The 20,669-nt window shown below is 48.9% G+C and overlaps 6 protein-coding genes across 6 annotated transcripts; 2 read left to right on the top strand and 4 right to left on the bottom strand.

Moving 5' to 3' along the window:
• Window positions 1-694: 694 nt before the first annotated feature.
• BKA55DRAFT_684767 (uncharacterized protein) lies at window positions 695-1,276 on the top strand (the record flags this gene model as incomplete). The annotated part of the gene is made up of 1 exon (XM_046198690.1): window positions 695-1,276. The coding sequence occupies one exon, from the start codon at window positions 695-697 to the stop codon at window positions 1,274-1,276; it is 582 nt and encodes a 193-aa protein (XP_046055318.1).
• Window positions 1,277-2,478: 1,202 nt separating this feature from the next.
• On the bottom strand, window positions 2,479-3,249 carry BKA55DRAFT_182802 (uncharacterized protein). Its single transcript, XM_046185047.1, has one exon. It carries the CDS (start codon window positions 2,913-2,915, stop codon window positions 2,493-2,495), a length of 423 nt encoding a protein of 140 aa, XP_046055317.1. The 5' UTR covers window positions 2,916-3,249; the 3' UTR covers window positions 2,479-2,492.
• A 1,618-nt stretch (window positions 3,250-4,867) lies between these two features.
• BKA55DRAFT_534271 (uncharacterized protein) lies at window positions 4,868-6,887 on the bottom strand (the record flags this gene model as incomplete). Its single annotated transcript, XM_046189580.1, has 3 exons — window positions 4,868-6,334; window positions 6,391-6,594; window positions 6,645-6,887. The coding sequence occupies 3 exons, from the start codon at window positions 6,885-6,887 to the stop codon at window positions 4,868-4,870; spliced, it is 1,914 nt and encodes a 637-aa protein (XP_046055316.1).
• Window positions 6,888-11,286: 4,399 nt separating this feature from the next.
• BKA55DRAFT_589885 (putative Sin3 binding protein-domain-containing protein) lies at window positions 11,287-12,877 on the bottom strand (the record flags this gene model as incomplete). Its single annotated transcript, XM_046195010.1, has 3 exons — window positions 11,287-12,487; window positions 12,591-12,681; window positions 12,814-12,877. The coding sequence occupies 3 exons, from the start codon at window positions 12,875-12,877 to the stop codon at window positions 11,287-11,289; spliced, it is 1,356 nt and encodes a 451-aa protein (XP_046055315.1).
• A 3,536-nt stretch (window positions 12,878-16,413) lies between these two features.
• Window positions 16,414-18,642, bottom strand: BKA55DRAFT_684763 (DNA topoisomerase; the record flags this gene model as incomplete). Its single annotated transcript, XM_046198689.1, has 6 exons — window positions 16,414-16,443; window positions 16,502-17,814; window positions 17,862-18,031; window positions 18,082-18,260; window positions 18,311-18,508; window positions 18,562-18,642. 6 exons carry the CDS (start codon window positions 18,640-18,642, stop codon window positions 16,414-16,416), a joined length of 1,971 nt encoding a protein of 656 aa, XP_046055314.1.
• Window positions 18,643-19,143: 501 nt separating this feature from the next.
• BKA55DRAFT_605535 (uncharacterized protein) lies at window positions 19,144-20,636 on the top strand. Its single transcript, XM_046196586.1, has 4 exons — window positions 19,144-19,672; window positions 19,725-19,789; window positions 19,839-20,065; window positions 20,114-20,636. The coding sequence occupies exons 1-4, from the start codon at window positions 19,313-19,315 to the stop codon at window positions 20,530-20,532; spliced, it is 1,071 nt and encodes a 356-aa protein (XP_046055313.1). The 5' UTR covers window positions 19,144-19,312; the 3' UTR covers window positions 20,533-20,636.
• Window positions 20,637-20,669: the final 33 nt, after the last annotated feature.

Raw genomic sequence — 20,669 nt, 5'->3', positions numbered from 1 at the left:
CCCAATCCTCGCGGGCCAAGTTTGTGAATATCGTCGACGGCATCGTTTTTTCGCTCCCAGTACATCTTGTTCTCAATCGCTTTTTGGATCTTCAGCTTCACTCTTTCAGCTGATTTCCGTCCGGTCTTTCCAACCCCCTCTCTCCCTTCGTTCTACCCACTATCTTAGGCCCATCACCAACCACCTCGGTTTTCGGTACTCGCCAGGCATTCATAGACGAACTATTGGCGATATCTTCTCCCTGGCGTACGTTATCCTGTCCCATCTGACCCTCCACCTGCCACCTGCCACCTTTGTTTTATCGAGTGGTCTGTTTAGGTTGTCATTCTGCAACACGTCATGGCATGCATTGCATTGGTGGGATCGCCATGGCTTCGAACTGGCCAATCCTCCAACACAAGACTACTTTCGAGTCTAGATGGGCTCTTCCGGCCTTGATACGGAATGGCAGTTGGCTGCAAATATTGGAGGCTGCGTTGCAGATGACTATGCACTTGACAACCGCCACAGACAGGCTCGATCGCTCTCGCCGGGTGTCATTTCAGTCATGACCATGAGATGATGGCTTGCTAACATGATGAATAGACGTTGCTGGCTTTACGTTCGTTCTCTCTACTCGGAGCACCCATCGTTATTACGAACTCAAAATCCGTTGCTGCACCTACGTAACATTCAACCACAAACTCTATTCACGATGCCTTCTATTTTGAACCTCGTTACCCGATCTGATATGCCTGCCGATTCTGATGGCTCAAACGACAACATGATCAACCTCATGCTTGGCCTTCTCGGCCTTGTCTTCCTCGGCCTCATTTTGGTCGCCATCCTTTTCCTCTTCCGCCGCGCTCGCCGTCAGAAGCAGCAAACCATCCAGTCCGAGGAGGATGGTCTGCCTTCTTACTACGACAGCAATAGCAAGCGATTCACCAACCACCGCGGCCTCACCATCGAGACAACACATAACGGCCGCTCCAGCGTCTTCGTCGTCAACCAGGACGGCCGTCCTATGCTTGCCAACCCCAACTCTCCCCCTTACTCCCCCGATAACGTTCCCGAGATTCACATCACCTTCCCCGATGAGAAGGATGAGCAAGGCCGACAGCAGAGCGGTCGTGTGCTCGTTGTCCGCGTTGGTGATAACTCGACTGTCGGTCTGGAGCCCATGAACGAGGAGCAACTGCCCGCCTACGAGAAGGAGGCTAAGGGCCAGTTCTACTCTATCGACATGGACCAAATTGGCGGCCTCAAGGAGAAGGACCGTACTCAATTCCAATAAAGAGATGCCTCTCCTTGACGCTTCCCTTTCCTTTCGTTCGTCGCCGGCGATGCATCTTAGAGCCGTCTGGACGACCTTGTCACGACAAAGCTTTGAATACGATTCTTCATTTTGGGACTTTTCTTCCCACCAAAAATTAGCGAACTAACCCGCCTACCATGGCTCGACCTTGCCATTGCAACCGGAGAGTCAACGGCACTATTCATGACCCGTTACTATATATACCCGTTTACGCTGCGGTCTAATTTTCGCATTGCTACCCATCAAGTGGTCGCCCCTCCCCCATCATACTTTTGCATATAGATCCCTCACTTTTCCCGTCAACCGACTTGAACAGTCAGAAACAAGCTGCCATGGTCCAAGGTCCTAGGAAACAGAGGGTTTAATGAACGGATAAAAATGAGGCGGAGAGGGGTGGCAGTGATGCGCCCCGTGGAGAGGCCTTGGATCACTCCGGCAGTTGATGGGTAACATAGGCCGAAGCAGAACACTTTTACTCAGAGTAAAACAATTTCTTATTTTCCATGGGGTTGAGTCTTGGGATACGACACGGAGCACTTTGGAGTAGCAACTAACTATATCTATCTGTAGTCGATAGTGTATAATTTCTTATCCTAACAATTTTGAGTATCTATAGTGACCCATGAATAATTTTTGGTGATATTTGAGAGCCTGGCTGAGAGACCGACAGAAGGGAGGTTGGCAAGGCATTTAATCGGATTGTAATCCTGTAGATGCGCTTTCCTTTGATTACCTCTTACATCGAATGTCTGGGTGTGTAGCGCTTCTGATTGGCCGACCGTCTCGCTGGCTTACACTACCCCTTGACGTTGAGTTGAACGGCTTTTAAGTCAGAAAACATTGAGCTAATGGAATAGGATAGTTCTCCAAGTTTAACTATCTTTTGTTCAGTGCCTGAGCCAAGGAGAGTTGTCAGTATTTCTTTACAGCACTACTCCGGGAGCACCGGACGACATCACGAGCTGAGACCTCTTTCATCTGGAGACAAACAAGCATGCTATTGATTGATAATGTTCAGTTGTCTTGCAGGACTCTCTTAGGACAGTCATACTTGATCCATTCTGGTGCTCCCCCACGCTTTGCTATGCCAACTGAAATCAAAACCGAGACCCTAGGGATATACATCAAGAAGCGAAGAGTTGAACAGCAAGTTAACAACTTCAAGTGAAGAGCAACATCTTTTCGGGTTTATTCCTTATTTGCCCGTCTCCTTGGGAGTCGAATAAACAGTCAAGGTCGATGCATCAGCGGGACACATCACCATAGGACAAATGCACGAGTTGTCCTCTCCCTCGGCACGCACGGTACAGACGATGGCATTCTTTGACGGATCGCAGCAGCAACAAGGAGGTCCAGCAGGGGCAGGTGTCTTTTCCTCGCGCTTAACGGGAGCGGCCGTGGTGGTAGTTGCAGGAGTAGTAGTAGAGGTGGCCCAGATGGTAGGGGCACCGGCAGGACACACGACGGCGGCGCAGAAGCAGTCTTCGGGTTTGACGTCTTTCTTACAGACTGTGGCGGGCTTGGAGATATCGCAGCAGCAGCATGTGCCGTCGGTTTTGTCGTAGGCTGGCGCAGCGAGGGCGACGCTTAGGAGAGCTGCGACGGCGAAGAAACGCATGTTGAGTTATTCTTAGTGTTGATATGAGTAGATAGATTTGGCAGAGGAGTTGCAAGTAAGAGGAAGAGGATATAGGTTGAGGTTATTAGTGAACAACAGTGCTTGTTCGTGAATCGCTTGGAAGAGAGGAACAGAGAATAGAGGTACAGAACAGGAGGACAAGGCAGGACACGAGGCATAAATAAGTACCATTGAAGTGAATTACACGAGGAACAAGGGCTCCTTAAAATATACTTTAACAGCAACAGAACGGACCAGATCAGACAGAACAAACAAAAAATGGGTAAGCGCCACCGGCTGATGAAACCGTCCCGTCCTTCCCTTCTTCTTCTTTTCCCTGGTCAAAGATCAGTTAAGGATCCGTTTACTGCCATTTACCGTTATTTTGCATATAACTTATGTATGTATGTGTGACAGTCACAATTAACCTTCTAATCCTCCCGAATCCTTCACCAACAGAATCAGCCTCAACCCAGATTAAAAGAGGAGTATACGCCAAATCCTACCATCATCCTGTAAGACCTAGGGAACTTACGAGAAACTAGAGCACGCATTTCGTTACGTCGACCAAGACTCTTTTCGGGCATGACTTCATCTACATGAGACGCTCCGGTGTATCCTAACTTTCATGGTCCAATTCTTCCTCTTGGTGTGTTTTCTATTCTGTGCATGCAAGTGCCGTCATTCATTTCCCGAGGTGTTTCAGGACCTGGGCTGGCTTTGAAGCCTCGCTTGACAAAGTCAAAGCGGGACAAACGTGCCCATTTAGGCTGTTTTTGGAGTCGGTATGTAGATTTAACTTTGAAAAGCTGTTTGATCGGTGAATAAAGGTATAAGTTGCGTTGGCTTGAACTGAAAGGGTCTACTTTGTCTTACATGCTAAATACTATCTTATATGCTAAATGTTGCGAATCCTTAGATGCAACACACTTCGCATACTAATCACTTTATATATATGCTAAATGACTTATTTATATGCTAAATACTATCCATGCTAAATGCAAGACCAATATCGTTCCAACTCATCCGCATGCAACAAACACTATCATGCATCATAACCACGTTATATCCATGAAACAACAAACACCACGCGCAAACAAGAATACGTCCATTTATCGTAAACTAGCTCTACTTAATCACAAATTTTGCAGAGTGACGTTTGTCCTCTCACAGCCTCATAGTGATCGACAGCGCATGGCCATCCTTGGCTATATATTCGCGACAGAGATCGCTGCTTCGCCTCGGGGTCAGCACGGGGCTCACTACAGTGATCGACTTTTTCGCCGGAATGGAGGCGATTTATCGGAGAATATTTGTTCTACATTGTTCCTAAGAATATTTGTTCTACATTGTTCCTACTTGATCGTGGAGTGCATGTGTCCTTGCATTAGGTACTCTGTGCGTAATCTATCTATATGTAGCTTGTCGATCATATTCGGAGATCATCACGATGCTTCGTATTGAGTAACGTGTGTCTCGTATACAATCAGACAATGACATCAGCTATGATGTATGAGAAGGTCAGAATGGTCTTGGGAGATTGTTTGGCACTTTTTGATATTGTTCTTGTTGATAGTACTCGATAATTCAGAATCCCAGCTATCTCATCTCAAAACCGAGCCACCTTTTTGCCTATATCATTCATAATCCATCATTGATTGACCACAAGAGTGCCAAGCAGTAGCTGACAAAAGAAGAAAATGAAAAAGAAACCCGGACTTCAGGTTCATTGCATTGCATCTGTCCTTATATTCCACCAACTAAACAGTAGGCCCTTCCCAGCCGCTATTTTGGAAAGCTCAACTCAGAGCGTCCCAGAACCAAAAGCTTCAAACTTCATATCAACATTGAGACCACGTGAACATAACATTCCGCATTGCTTTGATGCAGGGAAAAAGATAGACGATAATAGTACACGTACAGCCAAACCAGCAGCTGACTCAAGGACTGACCTAAGAGCCAGGCATGCGAAGGATAGGGTAAAGAGAGGATCCCTCACGGGGGGTACCCAATTCTCTGGGAGGAGCTTGAGGGCTCTTGGGGTCAACATCCATAGCGTCAGAGTGGCTAGATCGTGGCGACTCGTTCTCGTCCACGAACTCCTTGCGCTCCAGACGTCCACGGACATACTCACGAAGAGTCTCAATGACTCGCATGTTCTCGAGCCAGCGGTCATATTGCTCCTCACGCTCACGGGTAGCGTCACTGACGTCAGACTCTGAGGAGGGAGAGCCGACAGACAGAGCAGACTCGCTAGCCTTGGGAGTGGAAGCACCACTGGTGTCCTCATGAGGCAGGGGAAGAGGACCAGCACGAGCTCGCTGGAGCATACCACCGGAGTAGCGGCGACGCTCACTGCCATCAAAGCTAGGGCCAAGAGTGGTTGTGGCAGAGTGGCCGAAGCCCTGGCTCACAGCAGGGAGGCTTGTGGGGAGAGTGGGGTACATGACTGAGGCAGTCGAGCCGTGGCGGGACTGAGGAGACATGGCAGAGGATGATGGGCTTGGTGAGTGACCAGATGTGTATGACATGGAGCTGGAGGGCGGTGTAACAGCAGGAGTGCCGGTAGATGAGATGGCCGTCAGAGGCGAGGCCATGCTAGCGGCAGACACAGGCTGGTAGCCGTCAGCTCCGACATGCATGCCGGTAGGAGACCTGTGAGAGGTAGGAGGCGAAGGAGTGTTGCGGTAACCGTTGAAGCCGTTCTCAGCGTGGTGAATGTGGACACCGGCAGTAGCATGGTTAGCATTCTCGTAGATGGTGTCTTGCATCTGGCCAAGAATGGTGTCGATGTGGATGAGATCCTTCTGAGTTCGCGCGCTGGGCATGGGCAGGTAGTATTGCTGAGCCAAGGGGTTCTGGCTAGGAGTAGGACCAGCGTGGACCGGAGCGGGAGCGGGCTGAGGCATGTACTGCTCGGTAGCAGTCATAGGACCGTTGGGAACGGAGAGGTTGCCATGAAGGGGCATCAAGGAACGGCCAATCTGGGCATAAGACGAGGGATCGATCTGTCGACGCTTGGCGCTTCCGAAGAAGTCGTCAACCATGTCGTAGGTGCGCTTTCGGTCATAACCGCCAGGAGCAGCGCTGTATCCAAGGTGCTCGGTGCGAGCATTGTTGATAGGAGGCTGATTGAAGTAGAGGCCATAGTTGGTAGAGGGCTGGGGAGCATAGTAACCGCCATTAGGATGGCCTGCCTGATGAGCAAAGGCAGCTGCGTTAGTTCGCATCTGACCAGTGTGATCATAATAGCTAGAGGGGCCTGGAGGCGGATTAGCCTCGAGAGAAGGAAAACCGGAGGACCACAGCCGTGGACTAGAGTCGAGATGAGACATACCCTTGGGAGGCTGTGGCCTGTAGTTGAGTCCACCTTGAGGATCCTGGGATGGGCGAACGAGTACAGAGTCATCGGCATGGGTCTGGTTTGTGTGAGCTTGATGTATTCTTAGAAATGGGTTGTGGTTATGATCCTTACCTTGACATGCTTCTTCAAGTCCTGAGGACGCTTGAAAGACTTGCCGCAGAACTCACACTTGTGAGGCTTGAGAGGAACATGAACACGGATGTGCGAGGTGATGTGGTCTCGCTTGACCGTAGTAGTTCGGCAAGAGTTCCACTGGCAAGTCAAGTTGAGGTTGTTTGTGCTCTTGCGGCCAACATGGCGCTCACAAATATGCTCCTGTAAGAGGTCAATTTTTGTTGCTCTTTAATGATGTTTCAATATCTTACGTAGAGAGCCTCGGGAGCGGGGAACTTTTGGTTGCAAGCATTCCATCGGCAGATAAGGTTATCGTCGCTTGATGTTGAGGGAGCAGTGCTGCTCTGGGATGTATTAGATGCGGCGCTAGGTGCAGGCGTCACAGACTTTGAGTCATTGGCACTGCCAGAAGATGAATCTCCTGATGATGAGCCCTGCTGCTGGGACTGTTGTTGTTGAAGCTGAGGCTTCTGCTCTGGAGCTGGAGGAGACATGACGGGAATAGAAGAGAATTGAATAATGGGATATCTGATCAAGCCCGCTCAGTGGCGATGCTGTATAACTGACCAAGACTAGTCAGAGTGTAGAGGGTCTTGCTTAGTTCAACGAGGGTACGATGGGTGTCTCTCAGGGTAGAATCAATCGAAACTTGTCTAAAGAAACAAGTTAAAAATTGATTGATAGAGACAGATGATTACAGATGAGTGAGATGTTCAAAAGAGAGTTCGTCCTTGATAAATGAGTAAACGGGGGGAGTGAGCTCCCTTTACATTCACCCAAAACTCTTGGGCAAGAGAATGAAGACGGCGGGATTCTTGGCGGCTCTTGGCAAAAGTCTTGGCAAGAACGGATGTACCGACAGGTGATGGGTACATGACCAGCCATACCCATATGCTCATGGTGGGGAGTAACTCTTGGCCTGAGCTACACTTAGTTTGATGGCAGATTGAGGATGCCAAGAGCGCCAAGGCTTGGCATTCTGGGCACTGCCCCTCATGTGCGTCGTTCTATTGGTCTTGTCCATATTGGCCTCACACAAAGCTGGCCACCTACTGCGTCAAGTGTTTTGTCGTTCCGTCACCTGAGCCATTGGGAGTTCGGCCCTGACCTGACACCCTTTTACTCTCTCTCACCTTGTGCTCTTCACCTCAGGGAGTCTTCGGCGGGGGCCAAATCCAAAGGAGAAGAGACAAATGTTGTACGAATGAAATGTGCTGCATGCGGAGTTAAGCAGGGGAGAGGCAGTGATTGAGTGAGCCAGTAAAAATTATAAATGGAGAGTTCCGGGTCTATCGGGGAACTGTTATCCCCCGTAGCCTAACGTTAATATCAACTAAAATTGACAAACTCTGCCGGAAGAGTCGTAGGTTCAATCTCTGTTATTCCCAGGTTATGTATCGGATAGTGGGAGATTGACGTCTTCCGATAGATGAGTCAAAAGCACCAGACAAAGCACGCAATTTTATGATATTAACAATAAGGAGGGAGGCGCTCAAATCATACCCAACAAACACATAACTTGATCAATAACTGAACTGACTCAGTGAACCCTTCTCTCACCCAGTACAGTTCCTAGGTAACCTCATGTCATCAGCCAAGCCAGACTCCCACACAACCAAGCTTTCCGCCCATCTGCCCAGGCCCAGCGCCTCTCCATCACTCTTGTTTATCCTTATTTTCTTCGCCGAGACATTTAGCCAAGACAATATTCTCCATTTCTTGTCAAGCTTGGCCCCAGACTGCCAAGACTCCCTTGGCGTCTCCTTGCCAAGACAAGTCGTCTTGGTGGTTTTTTCCCTTTCTCCTCTTTCATGTAGGCACGCCAAGAAATGTAGAGCCAAGCACACGTTTTCCCCTTGCTAGAATGTGATTATGCTTCTTTTCACTGCCGTTTACTGCCTGCCTGTCTGGGCTCAGATTAAGTCGATCGCACTAAACTTTGATATGATGCTTCGGTTAAGAATAAGGAGGGAATGTTCTCTGCATGGTGGCTACAGTGTAAGACTGTTCAAAATCAACTCCGATTCATTAGACAGAACAACGTGTTATCACGTTTTTTATCTGAGCATCTGACCGGTTTGCGGGTCGGGTCGCATAGTCAATGCTTCCTCATATTCATTCTCCGTATTGACATGCATCTTTAACAAGATATCACTTCTCAAAACTTCCGAGATCTCTTAATCTGTCCAGTTGCAGCACAGTATAGTAACATAAACAATGGAGTTGATAACGCTCAAAAGTATCCTGGACATTTGCCGTTGGAATAACCTGTTCCTGTAAGCTCGCCGAGGGAAATAAGAACGCCGAGGATCTGAAACCATCGTTGCCGCAATGGGGAATCGGAGATGAAGATACGTCCGTGAAATGCCCAGAGAAATATGATGCAGCCTCGTACGTAGACTTACAGGTTTTGCCGTTCTTTCATCGTCATCCAGTGAAGTCAATATCAGTTAATCCTCTAAGCGCTCTTACAGTCCTCTCCACCGAGTATCAAGATTACATCAACAATTATTCAACAAATCCCGCACTGAAGATATATTCTCCTCCTTCCTCTGCAGGAACCCTTTCCTCCTCCCCGAACTATTACCCCAGACCAAGCACCACTATCAGGCCAAGCAAAAGCCAAGGGAACGCCCAGGGAATGCCCAGAACTTCAGCATCCCACTCCTGTTGATGCCAAGGTCTTGGTGATGACGACAAACGGTGGCAGTGCAGGCCAAGAAATGTCCGAGGTCTTCTCGTTCTTGTCTTGTGAACATAAGCCTGCTCAAGCTTTGTAGCCAAGATCAGAAGTGCTTTGATAATCACCTCATCGCATGTCAAAGCCAAGATGCCAGCGGCAGGATAGAATAAGAAGATCGTCTATTTCGCTATTACCGGCTATTAACGCTTGTTGTTTCCTTGGCGTGATGGTACTGCTTTGTGACTGAGGGAAAGAGTCCGACTGGTGAGCAGTGTTGGTGTTGTTGGGTGCAATAGGCTGATATTGATTTCACTGAATTCGAGAACCGTACTGTCTCATAATCTTTCAACTCTAGGCGCCGAATAAGTGCATACCATACATAGCGATGGAAGAAAGAGGCCTCCAGAACGAATTGTTTAATCGTGATGAAGATGGAAAATATGTGTAGGGTAGGCAACTACAATATATTGTGGTGAACCTCGGTCTCGTCAAATAGCGACGGCATATTGATAGTTGGTTTGTTTCTACAGAAATATCTCTCATGGGTTTCAGTATTATTTGGTTCCATCATCACCATGGTTTGAGAATAAAGGACCAGCGTTCTACTCTACAAATCCACATAACACGGATTTAGGAATCAACACCACTTACACGAAATAACTTCCATCATACGAAACATTTCTCCTTGTTCATGTCACAGGAAGTAAATCAAAGATGAGTTCAACAATATAGCTCATAGCATATTCAAGCCTTCACCAGTGGTTTAATCAACACGCCACTCACAAAAAGACGGTTACACTACCAGTATCTGCGATTACGAAATATTCCTCAAAAACATGACCATTCACGTGACTGCATATTATCACTGTCTCCATCGATCGAATGACTTCACTTCTCTCCGCCAAAAAACTCTTTCATTATAGTTTCCTTTAACCTTTCCAACATGGGAACATCATTGATAGACACATTGGCTGAACACGAGTTTCTTATCTATAAACTCTGAGCTCGCTATTCTATGATGGTATCATCACATGCTTTGTGCCTTCACTTTCTCAACACCACAGTTCAATTTCCCAACCAATTTACAGATTGACGCCATACTCCCCATCGGTTTTCACCGACCAACCTCCTCGTCTTCATAACATCAAATTCAACATTCACACGTACAATGCTATAGATACTCCATGTGCAAAGGAAAGATCAGAACTTCCATTGGTAAGCTCAAGAGGCTTTAGATACTAACGACCAGGAAGCTATCTAATCCCTCGCTCCAATATGATTTTACTCCTTTTTTCAGTCTTTGTGCCCTCGGCAAACAAAAGACGCGAGGGCGAGCGTGTAGCGTTCGAGCCCAACTGGTTCCAGCCATGATATCATATCCCTATATGTTGTGTTCAAGGGTCCATTCAGGATGTCCCTTTTTGTCCCTTTCCTCCTCTATCTGTTGACGATGATGCGTTCCCCACATCAAATGCCCATAAAAGTTGATTAAACAAAGATCCGACAAAGTTGCAAAACGAGGCCCAAAAACTGGCTGCAACTGCCCACAAATGGTATAAAATAATCGTCGTCATAATCCTCCACATGGTGTTGAAGTGGTAGGATCTGGTAATCATGCAAAGCCAAAACTTGGGTGACCGGGTATTGTAAAACAAATACCCCAAGGAGACGACTCAACATCGGAGACCAGCCCTTCCCGTCAAGGGTGTTGTCGTGTCGCACAGAAGCTAAAGCTCCCGGCATAAGTATGCGCCTTGGGGCTAGAATCGAACAGCCCCCATGGAGCGACAGGAATATCAAGTGACGGAAGCAATGCCTCGACAACTTGTGTCCCCTCAATAATAAGAAATAAGACCCGGATATATAACATTCCTGCTCTGGGCACCGAAAAGTTTCGGGAGACACCCAGTCATTGGAACATTGCCCGTTTGCTGACCTTCCACAGCCGACGATGATTCATCTGTCTTTGTAGACACATGCCGCCGAGTACCAAGACGCCGAAAACCGAGCCCATATTAAGAAAGAGAATAGCCCGAAGAAAAACGTTAAGAGAACCGTGTCATCGTGATAATAATGATGATCCAGAGGTCGCCGCCTCGGTCATAGGTGTGGGCCGACACGGCCTCTCCTTAAGCCAACCAGCCCCGGCCCCATTCGATCGCTTTCAGAAATCCCGAAAGCCCAAAAAACGCCGTGCATGCAGAGAGGTATTATACAGAACCGAGCTGCAGGAGGGCCTCGACGGCCTCCCGCTCCTGTGCGTCAGAGGTGCCCGCCAACGCCGAGAAGTCGATGTTGAGTGTTTGAGGTGTACGAGCCATGCCGGAGCTGGCAGAGAACGAACGAAGTGCACCTGGTGCATATGCAGAAGAGGATCGGAAACCATGGTCCGTCTGAGCCGCCGCCTGGTTGGGGTAAGACTCGGCTCGAAGAGCAGCAGCCCCCATGGTAGCCCAATCCTCGTCATCCGTCGCATCCTCAGGGTCATCGTTCATAACGACATCATCATCCGGAGCCTCGGAGCACGAAGCGGATCCAGATCCATCCATGGACATCTTGTCGGCCTCATGCTCCATCATGTAAATGTCGTTATCATCATGAGAATACTGAACCGAATCTCCGTTGCTTGACGCAGTGCTGAGTCTGGGTCGGTCCTGACCCCTACCGCCGTTCTTGCTGATGGGGATGCCCGCGCCGTAGGATGAAGGAGGAGTTCCTTGTCGGTGTCGCGAAGGCTGTCCTCGCTTACGAGCATCCCATCGGCCCCATCCCACCTTTTCAAATTCCACCTCTCCATCCAGTCCGCCTCCTTCTCCTCCCCGACCCTCCAAAGCTCCCACGACTAGTCTCCGCGCCTTTGTTGGGGGGATTCCAGAGAATCCGGGGACCGAAGTGGTCAGGTACCCCATGATGTGTCTGATAGCCAAGGGACCATGGTTGAGCAGGATCTCTGGCAGGTGATATTTAGCGAGGAGAGAGCCGGTGATGGCACCCGAGGCCTCGAGGCCAGGCGAGATCGAACATCGTCGATCCGAAGGCTCGTGAAGGTCCAGGTCTGAGTCAATAGGCTCAAGCTTGGCCTTCTGGAGCTGCGCCTTGAGGCCATGAGGCGGCAGGTTGGGAGAGATGGAGTTGGGGGGAGTAGGAAGGGGTTGTTGAGATCGTGTCACAGTCGCAGGGACACTCCGAGCCGCTACAGCAGTTAAGTTGTCTCGGCTCAAGGAGGCCTGGGAGATATCACGAGCAGCCGCTGCCATGGTAGCCATGTTTACCGAGTTTCGGTCTTGATTGTATGCGCTTCCGAACGAGCAAGTCTGGAAATGGGAGACTTTGGTCAGCGATTTTGATCTTGAGAAAGAGATAAAATTTGCGACGCGATCTCTGTGAAGAGAACGAGAACGAGGTGCTGCCCTATGGGAGCGGTAAAGAGTTGCGGTCATGAGAAATGGATCCCGGCTCGCTCTCGAGTCACCGCGGTCGGTGCACTGCGTCAGACTAAGGTGAAGGTACGTACCTATTCAGAAGCCTGGCGTAAGGAGAGCTTGCAAGACTTTGTTGCTGAATGGCTGGTATATGGCTATGTTGGGCAGAGCTGGCGCGATGATCTGGACTGTGACAAGAGACTCTTGTACGAATCTTGTGGTTCTTCTGGTAGTGTTGTTGTGTTTGATGAAAGAACATCCAGGGAAGGGGAGGGAGATAAGTAGGTTATGTATATGAGTGTGTGACTGACTGACTGACTGATTGACTGCCTGAGCCTGTCCTGCCCAGCGAGTGTGAGGTAGGTACGTACTTGGACATTGCGCTTGCACTTGCACCTGCACTTACACTTCACTTGGGTGCATTCAGCACCTATCGCGAGGTCAATGTGCCCTGTCTCTGCCTGTTGGAAGGCAATTCTCACCTCAAAACAAGCACCCAGTTCATTCGGGGTTGGTGGGTGCCAATTTTAGTGGCACTGTACGTGCTAGAAGCACACCACCCTATACCGACAAATCACAGCGCAATCGCAGGCCACAGCCCCCAAACGGGTTAAAACCTTGAATCCATTCGTCTGCCCCCCATGTTTGGCTTGTTGGAGGTGCCTTTATTTTTAGGGGCGTGTGCCTCAGCGTTGGATGATAAGGTTGATTGGGAGGATAGATAAGTCACTCAATCACAATCAATCATCCATTTGCTAGCCAAACTTGCACTTGCTGTAGGTTGAGACATGCAACCCAAAGCCATAGAAGAAGCCTGGAACCCAACAAAGTTTCCCCTTTCTCTGTGATTCTATCACGCTTCTTTTCTTCATTCCCTGCCAAAAGTGGCACTCTCTGGTCCATGTGAAATTGTTTTTTTCTGTTTTTCATTTGCTTCTAATTCCCAAGCATCTGGTAGTCTAGGGAAACGAGAGGATCCGGGCCACAGCGCAAACGGGGAAGCGATCCGGCCCAGCCAAACGAAATAAATTGCCCGTTTCATGCCCTAGTGAGCTCCAGCTTGGTTCAGCGCTGAGCCCACGATATGGCTCGCGCTTTTTCGCTATTGACTCCCTTTTTCCAGTCTCGTGGGTTCTGTAAGGATGTTTAGGAGGGCATGGCACACCATCAAATGTCGGCTCAGCTTCCGGATGACAAAGTTGAAATCTCATCCTGAAAGAAAAGCAACAAGGACAATACAAAACAATACAGTCACAGTCGTGACGGGCCCGGCTCCGGCGCCCTGCTCTAGTTCCGGACCTCGGGGCTTTACGGCCCACGGAGACGAGGGCATAATTCACTCCACCATTATATATCATCATGTGCGACATGTTGAAAGGTTACTGGAGACTTGAGACGGAGGGAGTCGGGCATTTGGCATTTCTTCTCAAGGTTCCGAGGCAGCGCGTCTAACTAAGCGGTACCGGCATCGATCGTCATACTGCTTTTCCAGCTTGAAGCAGGGCCCAGGCATGCACCCCGTGTTTGCGACGGCTGGCTCTGGTCTCTCGGCAGGATGGGGCTCGCTTCTCTCTCTATCTGTCATGTCAAGTTATGCTACTGTCTCCAATTTTCGCAGAGTCTGGGGATTTATTAATTAGTCGCAGCTCTATTACTGAGCCGGTGTCAGTCTTAGCGTGTAAGAGACTCCCTTTTGGCCAACACCTTAGGCCACGGGGCCCAGGAGATTGGGGTAAGGTTGTTGGAGTTTATTGATGTTAGTCAGTGGTTCAAGGTTGTGGCTGTTCGCGATTCAACATCAGCCACCAGATTATAGTCGCCAACATTCCATCCCTCCATCGCCGTCGACGCGACTTAGTGGGATCGACTCGAATGTGCGGTTGATTCATCGAAATGGTGACTCAACTGAAGGAAAAAGTCATCGGCGTCATTGCCTTCTATTCTTGCTTGTGGAAACGTGGTCGTCATGACATGCATCACAGGGACACCCATGGAAGCAATGCTGATCGTAGAAAACACCTGCACCCATCCAGCTCATGCAAGAATAATGCAGGCACCCTATAGTATAGTTCTGCAATAAAGGCATGTAAGTCTTTTGTGTCCAACCTCACTCTCTGTATAAGTGTCTTTGGCCCTTTCCTCGGAATCAGCGGGCCTCGTTAGCATTCATCGACAGGGGTAAGGGGTCCCTCCTTTACTGGGAACATCAAGTCATCAGCAATGGACCAATTTCCATCATCATGCCCTAATTTCGTCCGGTTGTTGTTAGTGAGCCCTTGGTGCTTTGAAAAGGAGGACTGAGACAGGGCATCAAACTTGAAATTCTGGAATATTATTGTGTGCCTAATTTGACACGTACCTGCGTGATCCAAACTCTGTGTTCGTAAGTGTGTAGGGCTAGAAGCATGAGAGAGGCACGCTCCCGGCGAACCCAAAGCCACCCGTGTTCCAGCTGTGGCATCCCGTGAGTATCGCGATGGGGGCGTGTTCCTAAAACCCCATCCAAGGCGTGGGCACACCTGTGACTGTTCCCGTGGTACCGTTTTTGAGATATTGCTCATACGGTCCTTGCTCTGGCTTGGTCATTTGTGTAATCGCTTCATATCAAGACTCGTCTCCCTTGTGACCGCGCGGGCGCCTGTACTGGCGTTATTTGTGGTGAATAACCCTAATAATCAATTCCAAAGATACGACACCACCATCGTGTTTACCGGCTTGACCGAAGTACTCAGGTATTCACTTCAAAGCCCTATCCCACTCTGTCTGCCTTCGCAAGTTGTTCCTTAGCCAATCCCACGTAATCACAGCCATTCTCGGAGCCTTCGTATTGTTGTCGATGGCTGTGTCCAAGTTCGTACATAGATGCATTCGCGTACTTTCTCCATTTGTAAATCAAGGTAATTCGTTGTGTCAGATGTACTGGAATTCGAGTACTAATACATCATCTAAGGAAGCCATCCTTGATGTATTACTGTCACGTTGCCAAGGTCCTTCTCTATGATTGGACTCACGATGCCGTCAGTATTACCGGCTCAAGTTTGTCACCTTTCTAGATGCTGGTATCGTCGTCCAACAGCAAGTCTACTTCGCATGGTGGAGGCACCGACCAGCCGATGGATCATGGCGACAAAGCCTCCCCTCTTGATGTTTCATCAAACCAAGGAAATTCATACTTGGGCGCCAGTGTGACCCGTCATCCATTGAAAAAACCCCACGTTGGACAATGCTGCGCCGTGGGCACCTCATAAAAAAGCCTCTTCCCCGCGCATCGATAGGGAAGAACGGAAGGGATGCGGACTCAATCCATCAATCCCGTTGCCCCGCGCTCTTGAAGCCCGAGGCTACGATATCGCGTCGTGCGGGGGCCGGTGGCTCCTGTGCCGTTGGCGATCCCGTTCTATCCCGCTCCGAAGACCTCCACCTTGAGTGACCTCGTCCATTCGTTCCCAACCAGGTGGTTGACGCACAATGCTTCCCTGTCTCGCCTGTCTATTACCGAGTTTAGCAGACTCGTCACTGCCATGCTTACACCACTGTGACTCTTTGGGACATGGTTACAGCTGCAGCTGAGCCAACCCCGTCGCCGCCATGTACATCTCCAATGAGGGGTGGTTTGATGTATATGCCGCCGCCATGTTTCGAGGCCATCTTTGACGATACCCAAATCACATCATTCAGATCGTACGTGTGCATGATCCACCGGCTGATAGGCTCCAAGTCGGATTCGAATCTCACAACTTCACAAGTCTAGCGACCCACAAATGAGACAATGGGGGTGGAGGTAAGCTCGTAATGTCGTCAACTTCCAGGGTTGGCTGCTCAACCCCAGATATCTTCAAAGATTGCCCGAGTTCTAAATTGTGAGTGTGGTATCGACTAAGGGTTTCCATGCCCTGAATATCGAGGGCCCGAATCTCACGAAGCAAAGACAAACTCGCGGCATGCCTGATTGATCAGGGTCAGTGGTACAATGAACCGAGTTTCTGTAGCATAAGGGACATACCGTTCGTAGAACTCCCAGTTTCTGTTGGGACTGTTCGAATACTTGTTTGTACTGAGCGAGGCTTTCCCGTAGGACGACTTCCTTGTTCGTACGACCCTCGCAGATAGCCTTCATCTTGATTTCCATCTCCTTCCGGAGAAATGGTTTACCAAGGCTGGTTTCGAAGTTCATTCGATCGAATCCCAGGATTAGAGCCACTCCAAGCTGTGTAGGGACAAAGACTTTCAAGCCGCCTCGGCCGCCTGAGGATGATGAACCACCGCGTCCACGTCTGGCGCCTCGACCACCACGTCCACGTCCACGACCTCTTGTGGACGTACTTGTGTCCGCATCCTCATCATCTGCCGATGCTTGACCTGATCGGCTGATTGTAGCGACGTATTCCCTGTCCTGGATCTTCTGGATGTGCTCAGCCATGGTAGCATCTGTGCCGATCCCATTGGCATCCATGAGAGCGATCAAATCGGCTTCAGTCAGGTAACCAGGCGCTGTGGTCTTCCCTTCTGTCATCATAGCCTCCGTTGGCTGAAAGCGCTCGCCTTCTGTGAACTTCGGAAGTTCCACTGTGTTGTTCCATTTTTCATAAATGAATACGTCAAGGTAGTTCCTCTCTAGCACAATGACTCCATGGGCATTGAAACGCTCCTCTCCAAATTCAAGCTCAACGTCAGTTGCCATACCGTGGGCATCATCTGAGCAGCAGGCAAGAAATCTGCGTGCAACGTATTCATATAAACGAGCCTCGTCGCGACTCAAGACGGAAGGCGAGGCATATGTAATGGGGTGAATAGGAGGATGTGCCTTATCGTCGTGTCTCCCCTCTCTTGGCTGTTTGAAAGCACCACTGGCAAGGTTCTGCGCAAATGAGCCCCATCTCTGATCGCTGGTTTGCTTCTCAACTAGAGCACGGAGATTCATCCCTTTATCAAACCGGTCTGTTTCCGTTCGGGGGTAACTAATAAACCCCTTGTTATATAGACCTTCAGCAATGGTCATGGCCTGCTGTCCGCTCATCTGGAGTAACCTTGTCGCAGCCTTTTGTAATTCAACGGTTGTCAGAGGTAATGGCTTGAACTTTCGAGTGGGTTTCTGCTGAACTTTTATCACCGTTGCTGTTTTGGCTGCGAGACATCTCTCATACAGAATGACTGTGGACATTCGATCGAACAACCTGTTCCGCAGCCAGAAGAAATCGACCTTTTTACCGTCTCGGCTGTGCATCAGCTTTATGCTCCAGAACGGCTCAGGGACGAAGTTCTTCACACGAAAGTAACGGTCCACGACGAATCCAAGGGTTGGGAACTGGCAAGACCCTGAACAATCAGCAAGAAGTAAAGAAGGTGAAGATCAGGGCACAAACCATAACTCAGAGTCAGTTTCTCCATAGGTCCTCCAAGAGGCCGTAAGTTGTTTGTGAGAAAACGGGTGAATGCATATCCAATACGAAGATCCAGCTCGATTCTTGCAGACACAGCATGGACCTGCCTCTCATCCAAAGTTGCAAGGTTCTTGGCTGCTGAGATAACATGACTGTTATTGTTAGTAGTTACTTCGTTCAAGAAGGGGACATAAAAACGTACGCTCGCTCGACATTGCTGAACCTTGCTCGTAAAACCTGGATACCAGGTTTTCCCTTTCGAGCGGCTTCGACGATTTCATTGCCGATGTGTTCTCCTTCACGATCACAATCTGTCCAGATTACTAGAGCTTGGGCATATCTCGCTTGCGATTCTAAATTCTGAGCTATTGTCTTCTTGTCCTTTGAAAGATTAATATTTATTGTTACCGGATCAGGATGGGAACTCTTACTTCGCTGACACTCGTGACAATAGGGGCGGTGAATAATGACTCTGGAGGCGGTTGATACCAGTTTTTGTGAGCTGGAGTAAAGTCGACGTTGGTTAAGTGTCCAGTGACGCATGTCATAGTAACAGAACAATTGCCTAATTGACGACCAAAGTCGAAATCGAATGAGTAGTTCTTGATGTACTTGTTTCTTGTATTATGCTATAAAGGCGAGTTAGCAAGATGTTTTTGATGTGAGCCGGAGTGGTCTCTACCGTTTCGATACGGCCTCCAGAAAGATGTGTAGCCACGGCTTTGGATATAGAGGGCTTCTCAGCCACACAAAGGACTCTCATTTTGAAAGAGTGTAAGTCTTTGTGACTGTTTTATAGCTCTGATGCAATGTTTCCAACCGTCGTAGTGATTAAGGCACATAAAGCGAGTGGAGAGTTGCCTCAGGCTGGGAGTGCAGACGAAGTTTTGTGTCGAGGCAAGCACGATGTGCATAACAAACACGGTCAACTAGGCGCGTTTGCAGCAAAAATGCTTTGCTGCCATAATCTCTCAACAATAAAACTTCAGTTATTGGAATTGTTTGCCAGTTGCCATGATAAACTGTTTGCAGAATCACCTGTAGCCTCAATATTTACCCGAACGCTCTGAAGCTCATTTCCGATATTCACGGTGAGGAGGGAAACTTGAGGCAAGGCCAAGGGTTGACATTGAAAATTAAGTTCTCCCGGATTAAGCCTCTTCAGTGGCTACACAGGAGGACCACCACTAGCCACAGCGGCTGAATCGGCTTAATCTAGGGGAGTGTCCCCTAAAAGCTTAGTGGTCCCGCAGACAAGGCGGGAACCAGGCAACAGAAGTGTCCTTCCATGGTCTAAAGTGGTTTCCACTTCGAATGACATCTATGACGCTATTGAAGCTGGACATCACTATACGTGGGTATTAAACCACCTGTGCTGCATATCAAAGACGCAAAATCTGAGGTCAATCATTGTCTCATCAAGATCAAGAATCATGTCTCTCCCATTTGTCAAGTCCATTGAGGACTGCGGCGAGTACGCCAAAACAGTCGAACCCTACATTCCGCAGCTCTATGCTCTTCCTCGACAGATTCTTGACAACATTGCCAGTCCTCATGGGCTGAGGCAGATTTATGTTGATACAAACCCTCTCATTTCGGGCTTTGCGATCTCTATTGCCCTTGGCTTTGTATTCCTCGTTGTCTCCGAGATCAACAGAAACTACTCTCAAGTTGATCGAATGTGGTCGATTCTCCCAAACTTATACGTCGTCCATCTCTCAGTCTGGGCGCGTCTTGCTGGTGTTCCTTCTTCACGAGTTGACCTTATTGCTGCTGCTACAACCCTTTGGAGTGTATGTGACCTTACATCTCATTCGTTCAGTTATCGCTAATGCTGTGTAACAGTGCCGCCTGACATATAATTACTGGCGTAAGGGTGGTTACAATAAAGGATCTGAAGATTATCGATGGTAAGTTGATTGTCCACTCATATTTATTCAATCAGCTCATATCATGCAGGGCCATTCTCCAGCAATATGTGCCCCGATTTGTCTGGTTCCTCTTTAACGTCACCTTCATCTCTTTCTACCAGAGCGTTCTGCTCTTCAGCTTCTCATGCGTTCCTGCGTATGCCATTCTGTGCTCTACCAAGTTTGAGCAGGATGTGACCACTGCCGATATTGTCTTTGCTCTCATCATGGTCGGGCTGGTCTACAGCGAGTGGGTTAGCGATGGTCAGCAGTGGGGTGAGTATTCCATGTGCTTTGATGTTTAGTGGGCTAACCATTGTATAGACTACTACGCGGCCAAGCATCAGTACCAGGCCGAGGCCAAGGTCCCCAAGAATTTCAAGTACTCCCAAGCCGACCTTGACCGTGGCTTCAACACTTCTGGTCTCTGGGCTTACAGCAGACATCCCAACTTTGCTGCGGAGCAAATGATTTGGTTTGTGCTATACCAGTGGAGTTGCTTCGCAACCAAGAACATGTATAGCTACACTTTTACCGGCGCTGCTGCCTTGATCCTTCTCTTTCAGGGTTCGACTTGGCTCACTGAGCTCATCACAGCTGGCAAGTATACTGAGTATCCTAAGTACCAGGAACAGGTTGGCATGTTTTTGCCCAAATCTTTCACCCCCTACAAGACTCCTGGGTCAAAGGTCATTCGGACCAGCGACATTGCGAAGAAGATGGAGAGCAAGAAGCAAGCTTAAGTTTGTGAATGTGGTTCATCAAGGGCACTAAGTGCTTTGCTTTGGTCAGCATGAAGGCAGTATCCAATTTCACCATAGTCTATATACTTAGAGGAATCAGTTGCATAGCTAGTCTATAATCTATATTATGGTCTATG

Source organism: Fusarium redolens (genome assembly GCF_020744475.1).
Source record: "Fusarium redolens strain MPI-CAGE-AT-0023 chromosome Unknown BKA55scaffold_2, whole genome shotgun sequence".
Lineage (NCBI taxonomy): Eukaryota > Fungi > Ascomycota > Sordariomycetes > Hypocreales > Nectriaceae > Fusarium > Fusarium redolens.
This window is presented reverse-complemented; position numbering and strand designations above follow the sequence as displayed.

Excerpts from the sequence above, each read along its gene's own strand:
- BKA55DRAFT_182802 (XM_046185047.1), bottom strand. The coding sequence starts at position 2,915 with ATGCGTTTCTTCGCCGTCGCAGCTCTCCTAAGCGTCGCCCTCGCTGCG.
- BKA55DRAFT_605535 (XM_046196586.1), top strand. The coding sequence starts at position 19,313 with ATGTCTCTCCCATTTGTCAAGTCCATTGAGGACTGCGGCGAGTACGCC. Across the intron at positions 19,790-19,838 it reads GGATCTGAAGATTATCGATG|GGCCATTCTCCAGCAATATG; the intron begins GTAAGTTGATTG and ends CATATCATGCAG. Across the intron at positions 20,066-20,113 it reads TAGCGATGGTCAGCAGTGGG|ACTACTACGCGGCCAAGCAT; the intron begins GTGAGTATTCCA and ends ACCATTGTATAG.